We start from the raw sequence: 8,552 nt of genomic DNA, 5'->3' as shown, positions 1-8,552 counted from the left end.
GGAAAATTCAGCAGCTGCCCTGCCCAGGTCCCTCTGCTTCTCCACCTGGAAACCAGCCCGGCAGCAGCGGTGTTTGGGGTAGGGGTGGGGAGTGGTCCTGGGACTTCTGGGCACAGTGGGTAGCATTTGTTGAAACCTTCCAGTACTTTCTCTAAGCTCAGATCAATGAAAGCAGGAGCGCCCTCTGGTGGCCACAGTTGGGGATGGTTGCAGACAAGAAGCAGCTGGGGGCGGGAATGCGGGGCTCTGGGAGGCCCCGGGGTTCTCCGCTCCTGTCTAGTCCACGCCCGAGGAGTTGGTCAGGTAGAAGGGGCGGATGACCGCTTGGTAGCTGCTGAAGGAGCCTGCTGGGCAGGGGAAGAGGGAGGCGCTCCGGGAACTGTTGGTGCCCAGGGCACTGGGGATCCTGGCCTTCTGTCCCTCAAAGTCGGTGACCTGGGCCACGAAGCGCCCCCCACAGACCATCAGGGCTTTGTTTTCATAGCCGATGGTGGGATCTGAGTAGTCAGACTTGGAGAGGCCCAGGAGGGGGACCTCGTCCGAGGAGCACGAGAACCCGTAGTTCCAGCAGCTCTGGACGGTGGGCAGGTAGACCAGAGACCAGGAGATGCGCCTGTTCTGGAACAGGAAGCTGGGGTGCTGTGGGGTCTGGAAGGAGCGGTAGTTGTCGTTCCAATAGCCGGACGAGACCTGGGAATTGCCGGAGACGGAGGCGCTCCAGGCGGGCGAGGTGTACAGCCGAGGCCGGTAGGCGTCCTCGCTGAGGTTCAGGCCCCTGTACTGCGCCAGCAGCCGCAGCGGCACGGTGTGGAATTCCAGGGCCTGCAGGATCTTCTTCTGGAACAGCGCCTCGTGGCCCCCGTACAGGGACAGGTTAAACTGCAGCTCGAACAGCACCTCGGGCAGCATCATGGGGAACCGGATCTGCTCCACCAGGCCTTCCACATCCCCGTGGGGAGGCTGCTTCTCCTGGCTCCACACGTCCAAGGCCGTCAGCAGCGCCAGCTCGCTGGGCACGGCCAGCTCGCTCCTGGACAGCAGGACCCGCAGCAGGGCCGTGGGCACGGCCGGCCAGGCCTCGGCCTGCGTCAGGGCCTCAAAGTTCCAGGCCAGGAACTGCACACACAGCTCCTCCAGCACGGGGTCCCGCGTGGCCAGGGCGTAGGCATAGAGGTCCAGGGGCGTCTGGAAAGAGGGGTCCTCGGGGAGGAGGATGGCAAAGAGGCCGGCGCAGAAGCTCTGCAGCTGCTGGGCGCCGTAGGCGGAGGCGAGCTTGTGGAAGCACTTCATGGACTCCAGGGAGACGGCCAGCCTCCGGGAGTAGAAGTACCTGGGAGGGGAGCGAGAGCTGAGCACCCGGCATCCCCCGCCCCTGCAGGAAACGGGGTGCCCGGGCCTGTGCCCAGCCTGCCTCTCCAATACCACCGCCGACCAGGTGTTGCCCACTGACCCACGGACACCCCCTGGGGTGCCACCTATCGCGTGGGGCATTCTGTGCCCCATGGATTTATCCTTTGGGTCAACCCACCTTCCTGTCTCAGGCTGGCTCAGAGCCATGTGCACAGACAAGCAGGCAGATCCCAGGGTCCCGGAGCACGAGGCTCCGTCCCTCCCCCATAACCAAGGCCGCCCCACCACCTCCTGCTTTCCGCCTTCCTCATCACTGCCGACCCCTTGGCTGGGGGCAGGTGCCTGGAGCGGCGGTGTGGCACTGCCCCCTCTTCCCGCCGGCACAAGCCCAGCCGGACCCCTTCAGTCCCCGGCACCTGTCTCGTGCTCCCGTGACATGAGCGTCACCCCAATTTGTCCCCCATCTGCTTCCCCTGCCAACTGGGAGCCCCCGCTCCTGGTGACCCAGGGCATGACTCCAGCTTGGCCTGGGAAGGGGGGGAGTGGGATGGGCACATGCCCTCATCCTCAAACATATCACAGAAATCCCTGACCCCACTGGGAAGGGCGCGGGCTAGCTACCGACTTCTCACGTGGCTGGAAAGAAACCATTTTCATCTCTTTCCATGGCCATTTGTTGTTTTCTCTTAAATGTCACTTCCCACTATATAAAGCTTTAGGTCTCAAGAACAAAAAGGAACAATTCTTTTTAAACGGATGCTTTCTGAACACTGGCCCCTGGGAGGCCCCAGCAGGGTGGCCTGGCAGGAGGGCGACGGCCCAGGCACAGGACAGGCTGGGCCCCCAGGTGTCAGTTTCCTCATCCGGGCATTGGCTCCCGCGTGCTGCGGAGCCCACCATGTGCACAGCGCAGCTGTGTGCAAAGACCCGGGTAAGACTTTGTGATGATTTGGGGTCACAGGGGTGCTGCCTTTCACACAAGCAAGGGCATTACGTGAGGAGCAGGAGGATGAACTCCTAACTGGGTTGTAGGTTCTTGGAAATCTTATACCACATCCTTACGTTACCTAAGAGGTAGGGGTGTGTGTGTGTGTGTTTCTGGGCCCCTAATTTCTCCCCAACTACATGCATGTCTGGGCCTCCCCAGAGGCTGTGTGATGTGGTGTTGGGAGGCAAGTGGCCCAGACCCGCGGCCTCGAGCGTGCAAGGAGCCTCCTGCTCTGGGCGACCCCCGGGGCCCCTTCCCAGTTCTGCCCTAGGCCTCTGTAGCCACCTCTCACCAAGCCGGGCCAGGCATCTTGTTCCTGGTGAGTTTGGAACCCACAGAGCACTGGAAACCTCTTAGAATAGTGGCAGTTACTCCGGGAGGTTTTTTATGCAGTGTTTGGTGAAAGTCGGTGAATCTGTGTGTGTGTGTGTGTGTGTGTGTGTGCATGGGTGTCCGTGCAGAGTATGCACGTATATCCAGGAGTGTGTGAATGGGTTGTGCACACAAGTGTGGCAGGGAGAGTGCGTGTGCGCACAAGTGTGGCAGGGAGAGTGCATGTGCACACTGGTGAGTGTGGAACACACGACTGTGAGCCCAGCCTGTGCACCGAGTGTGCATGTGTGCACATGAGTGTGGTTGCACGCAGGTGTGTGTGTGTGCGTGTGTGCTGTGCACGTGTGTGTGTTCATAAGTGCACCGGTGTGCTCAGTGCCGTAGCCCTATGGTTTGCTGTCGGAAGGGACAAGCCTGGGCCCTGGTACCCCCATCCCGGGGGCAGTCACCTGATGAAGTCTCTGACGACAGGCAGGCACTCTGCGTCCACCTCCATGGTGACCGTGCGGCCCGGCTCCTTCCACAGGGCCTGGGCCTCAGGGTTGGAAGACAGGATCAGCCTGTGGGCGCACAGGTCCAGGCCCTCCTGCTGCTGGTCCCGCACCCTCACCCTGATGGACAGGTCACAGCCCATCTGGCTGTCGAAGATCTGCTCGAGGGCCTTGGGGAGCTCATCCGACAGGTCAAGGGTGTGGGTGCTCCGGGTTTCTGGGAGGGGCGGAGGGGAGCATATGGTCGGGTCAGGCGCTGTCACCGAGAGCACTTCTCCCTGGACTCAGCCTCCTCCCGGCCCCAAAGACCAGGGTGCCGCTCCTGGCTGCGGCCCAGAGCCCTCACCCCCGCCGAGCACCCCAGGGCAGCTCCCCTGCTGCCCCACACTCAGGCGGCCCCTGCGGACTTCCAGAGCCTGAAGCCCCACCGTTTACAATCCGGACCCATCAAGCCGTGACCCAGGCGGCCCCTTCTAAGAACCCAAACCTTCCCCCTGGTTTGACGGTCCGAAGAGTGAGGGTCTTCTGGAAACTCAGTTTCGAGCTTTGGGGTCCCGGGCAGCCTCCCTCAGGGACCGAGACCTAGAGAAGCAACTCCTCGCCGTCCCCCTCCCCGCGACAGTCCCAGCGCCGAGCTGAGAACTAAACCCACCTGGTCTGTCTGCGCCTCCGGCAGGTGTGAGTTGGTCCGGACACAACCGGGTGGGTTCAGCCCGCCATTCCTCCGGCCCCCGCTCCCACCGTGGGCTCCCCACCAGACTGCTCCCGCCCTGCCCCCTCCCACAGCCCACCGCGAGCCCTCCACGCCGCTGCCCTATCCTTGTATCAATGCCCTGATGTGCCCTCTGGCCCCGGGCGAAGCCAGGAAGAAGGACAAGTGGACAACAGTGACGCTGGGCTCGGGGACGGCAGAACACAGAGCGCCTGCTGAGGTCGTGGGGCAGGGGAGAGGGGACAGGGGAGAGGCGGGAGGGGCGGCCTTCCACCACGGGGCAGGTTGAAGGCACATTCTGCTTGCCGTGCAGGCATGTGGGCGCCGCCTCCCATGTTCCAGAATGAGGACTGCCGACGGGGAGAGGCTGGGGTTTAGAGCAGCAACAGGCAGGCGGCCCGTGCAGGTGGCGCGCGGCTCTGGCCCGTCGGGCCCGGGGAACACGGCCTCTGCGAGCCGCCCCATTGGAGGACGGAGGGGAGTTTGGAATCGCTGCTGGGCGGGGTGGGCTCTGCAGGTTGTCCGGTCCCCTCTGGGCCAGGGGGCGGCCCAGGGGAACTTGGGGCGGAGGGCGCGTGTGCGCCGGGGCTCACCGTTGGTGCAGACGGCGCCGGCGTCCTGCCTGTGCCTGCACCGGCTCTTCAGCCAACCCAGCGACGTGCAGTTGGCCAGCGAGGGCTCCGTCCCCGTGCACTGCACCTCGTCCAGCATGACCGGGCCGGTGCCTGGTGGCACAGCAAGGAGGACGGGGGGGCTGGGCGGGGCTTGGGGGGAAGGGCCGCTGCACGGGCTGCTCCCCCAGAAGCCGTGCACAGGCAGGAGAGCGGCCACGGGAGAAGCGCTCTGCGGGCCTCCCGACCCGCGACTGGGACCGCGGCTCCCCATCCCTCCCGGTCCCCTGTGCCGTCCGCCACCCAGCAGAACCCGGGACTGCTCGAGCGCGCCTGCGGGTTTAAGCTTGGAACTCTGTGCCACAAAGCGGCCTCCGCTGAGGAGCTGGCCTAGTTCTGTGTCATCAGAACCACCCACCCTGCACCAGACTCGGGCGGGGGGGCGCGTTTCAGGAACGGACGCGCCCCGAGGGAATAGGGCGGCAGGATCCTCAGTGTCTGCCAGGGCTCCTCGAGGAGGGCCACGCGTGGGTCTTAGGTGACGGTCCCTTCCTGGGGCAGGCAGGCCTACCTGGCCCAAAGGCCGCTCCGCCCAGAGCCTCAGTGGCGTTCGTAAACCCCAGGGCCCGGCAGACGACGCTGGCATCCGTCAGGTCCCACAGGTTGTCACACACGGTCCCCCACTGGCCTCTGTAGAAGATCTCCACGCGGCCCTCGCTGGGGGTGTTCCCGTCCGCCAGCCGCATGTCCCCATCTTCTGCACCTATGGGGCTCCCGAGGGCACAGGCATCAGCAGGGATGGAGGCCAGGGAGCCTGGGCCCCGTCCCAGCAGGGAACCTGCCCGTCCCCTCCCCCACCTGGAAGCGTCACTTGTCAAGTTCCTCCCCAGGGGGTGCCCACTGCCCCTGGAGCCTTATAGCCCCCTGTCCATCTTCGAGGGCTCCCCCACTGGGGAGGAGTGGGAGACGTGCACCCCCTCGAGAGTAAAGCACCTTATCTTGTCTTCGAGGTCTGAGTCTTTCCTCCATACATAGACAAGGGGCGGAAGGGGGAGCCAGGGCCCTAGCACCTGAGGGTGCGGGAGGTGGGGCCCCCGGGAAGAACAGGGGAAGAGGAGGGGCCCACGCTGCCCCCACCTGAGGGTGTATGGGGCTTGGGGTGCCCCGTGCACATGACGGTGGGACGGCTGTGGGGGCAGTCCTAGGGCAGCAGGCCCGGGGACCCCCAGCCCAGGGACCCCCAGAAACACTGGCAGAATGAGTCGGGCGCAGAGACAAGTGGGACTGTTCTGGGACGGGATCAGGGAGGGGCCGGGTGCCATGTCAGAGGGCCGCGCTCAGCTGGGGGAGGACAGCCAGGCTCCACGGGGTCTTCTGAGCCCGGGGTGCAGACAGCATGAGGACCGGCATCCAGAACACTGGAAGTCTGACTGTGTGGAAGGGTCCTGACTCATGCACCCACCCCCGCTCCCCGCATTTGGTCTGTCCGATGGGCTCCTCCTGCTCAGTCCCTCTGGTTCCCGCGGGATGAAATCAAGAATCCCTTGTTATGGGGCGCCTGGGTGGCTCAGTGGGTTAAGCCTCTGCCTTTGGCTCAGGTCATGATCTCAGGGTCCTGGGATCGAGTCCCCGCATCGGGCTCTCTGCTCAGCAGGGAGCCTGCTTCCCCCTCCCCCTCTGCCTGCCTCTCTGCCTACTTGTGATCTCTGTCTGTGTCAAATGAATAAATAAAATCTTAAAAAAAAAAAAAAAAAGAATCCCTTGTTACCCCACAGAACCGACAAGCCCCCATCACTTAGGATAACCCGGGCTTCAAGCAGGAGAGAAGACCCGGGCTGACCCCAGCGACCTAGGCACCGAGCAGAACACTGCCTCAATTCTCAAGGGCGAGTGGCAGCTTCTCAAACACGGCACAACTCACCTTGAGTCCCTGCCACCAGCAGCCACATCCAGAGGAGCAATGGGACGACCATAGCCTCTCCTGGGAGGGGAGGCCCTTGTCCTGGGGTGGAAGGAAGCAGCAGAGTCAGAAGGCAGAGCTGGACAGCCCTTGGGACCAGGCCCTGTCTGTCCAGGACCGTTTAGACCCTGTGTGTGGAGGACGACAGCCGGGCACAGTCCCTGCTCCTCTGAGCTGTGAGTGTGACGGGGTCCCTCACCTGCTGGGGGAGGTGGTCCTCCAAGGAGGAGTAAGACTTGCCCAGACAAGGGAAGGGGGCCCAGGAGAGGTCTCTGAGCAGGAGGATAGTAACAACAAAAGCCCTTCTCAGAGAACCAGGCCCTGGGTGTGGCAGCCAGTAGGGCTGGGAGGGGAGGATGGAGGGAGGAGTCAGGGGCATGCGGGGCCCAGATAGAAGCGGCCTGGTGGGCCTTGCTAACGGTTCGGCTTTATCTTCAGTCCGCTGGACCCCTGGGGGAGTGCCTGGAGAGCTGTCTGTGAGCCCCGAAGGGAGGGGACGCATCAGGAGGCCACAGAAAGCCAGGCAGGAGTGACAGAGAGGGCCAGAGGAGGTGGCTGGGAGGGTGATGGAGGGGGATCAAGGCTGAGGTCTGGGACTGACTCTGCAGCTGGGTAGGGGCTGGGGGAGCAGGCACCTGGGTGGGGACCTGCCTGAGGTCTCTGTCCTCAAGAACCAAAGGCTATGAGAAGCTGGGGCCACCAAGACCGCACCGTCAGCCTGGATGGGGCACAGGGGGTATGAGGAGGCCCAGCTCTTCCAGCTTTTGCCTGGAGTTCTTGCTTCTCTAGAATTCTTGGGGCTTGCTCCAACCTGCTCTCCCTCTACCTGCTGTGTCCCCGCCATGTCCTGAACATGGAGGAGCCAGTCCTTGTCTCTCGGGCTCCAGAGAATCTCGTGGCCCCCGCGGCACTCCTGGGCCCAGCAAGAAGCTGCTGTTGCAGGCACCCCTACAGGTCAGGGCCTGCTGACCCCAAGGCAGCACCCCGCTTCTGCATTAACAATGGCCAATCGTGCCTGGTGTATTGTACGCAAACATGGCTGCCCTTAGGGTGCTCACGGCCACCTACTGTAGCCTGATTCCCTCTCCCACTTAAACGCGGTTGCGATAGGGACTGCTTGCCCCTGGCTCATTTGGTGCCTTTTGCAAATTAGAAAAAGATACTTTTCCTTTGGACATGTGTAGGCCTGGGCCGAAATGCACAAACTGGAGAAAGTGCCCTGGGCTGAATTCCAAGCCTGCTTGCCCCTTTGTCCTTGTGCAGTGAGCAACCTGAGCAGCTGTCCATACAGAGACCTTCTGGATCTGGGAGCAGCCGTGATGGTCCCTGGGCTGAGGAGGAGCACCAGATCCCCAGTTGGGTACAAAGGGGGAGATTATGCCCACTAGGTGACGTTGGGTAGAGAGAGGGACACCCACCTGAGAGCAAGAGCAAGAGCTTACCTGCCTGAGGCAAGTTCTGTCGGCTGCCCTGGAGCCTCTCCCCTTCCTGCCGCAGGCTCCCTCTGCAGGCTGTCCTTCAACCCCGAAAACCCTCCCAGTGTGGACTGTGGTCAGGCTGGTCCCAGGAAATACTAGAGGAAACAGTCTAGTTTCGATTCCTAGAAACCACCTGACTTGGGTTTCTTCTGGGGTTGGCTGCCGACAAGACTCCCTGGGGCCCTCCTCCCCCTCAGCTCCGGCCGTGGGTGGCGGGGTGGCGGGGGCCCGAGCGGGGAGGCATAGCTGCCCATCACCAGAGCAAGACGGCCAAGAGCCATGCGTGAACATCAACAGTCTTCCGAGCCGGAAGGGCCCCCCGGGCTGGTGTTGGGAGAGGGCGGGAGGGGTGCAGGGGGAGGCAGAGTGGGGGCAGGCACAGACAGGCAGGGTTGTGCCAGTGCGACTGGGGGCTCCCCCTGAATGCTCTGAAACGTGTCCCAGGTCTGGCACGTGGCCAGCAGGGTGGACGCCGCCGGGATGGCTGCTCACTCTGAGTCCGCCTGGCTCTGAGCTCTTGGCAGGCCTGACCCCCCCCCCGAGAGGCCCCCCTCTGCAAGGCCACATGGACCCATCCCCCAAGAGCGGGAGGGAGGCTCCGAGACGAGACAACACGCCCTGGTATGCAG

At 63.4% G+C, this 8,552-nt stretch overlaps 1 protein-coding gene across 1 annotated transcript; it reads right to left on the bottom strand.

Annotated features, from left to right (window-relative positions):
* Positions 1-238: 238 nt before the first annotated feature.
* On the bottom strand, positions 239-8,010 carry LGALS3BP (galectin 3 binding protein). The gene is made up of 6 exons (XM_032870471.1): positions 7,888-8,010; positions 6,407-6,487; positions 5,057-5,248; positions 4,468-4,599; positions 3,121-3,379; positions 239-1,330 (listed from the first exon to the last, which is right to left on the bottom strand). The coding sequence occupies exons 2-6, from the start codon at positions 6,456-6,458 to the stop codon at positions 277-279; spliced, it is 1,689 nt and encodes a 562-aa protein (XP_032726362.1). The 5' UTR covers positions 6,459-6,487; positions 7,888-8,010; the 3' UTR covers positions 239-276.
* Positions 8,011-8,552: the final 542 nt, after the last annotated feature.

The sequence above is a fragment of the Lontra canadensis genome, unplaced genomic scaffold (genome assembly GCF_010015895.1).
Source record: "Lontra canadensis isolate GAN:19392208 unplaced genomic scaffold, GSC_riverotter_1.0 scaffold41, whole genome shotgun sequence".
Taxonomy (NCBI): domain Eukaryota; kingdom Metazoa; phylum Chordata; class Mammalia; order Carnivora; family Mustelidae; genus Lontra; species Lontra canadensis.
The sequence above is the reverse complement of the archived record's forward strand: the minus strand, read 5'-3'. Positions and strand labels throughout refer to the sequence as shown.

Bases quoted from the DNA above. Each gene is read 5' to 3' on its own strand.
- LGALS3BP (XM_032870471.1), bottom strand. From the start codon at position 6,458: ATGGTCGTCCCATTGCTCCTCTGGATGTGGCTGCTGGTGGCAGGGACT. The intron at 3,380-4,467 runs GTGAGCCCCGGC...CGCCCCTCCCAG, and splicing joins CGGCGCCGTCTGCACCAACG to AAACCCGGAGCACCCACACC. The intron at 1,331-3,120 runs GTGACTGCCCCC...CTCCCCTCCCAG, and splicing joins GTCGTCAGAGACTTCATCAG to GTACTTCTACTCCCGGAGGC.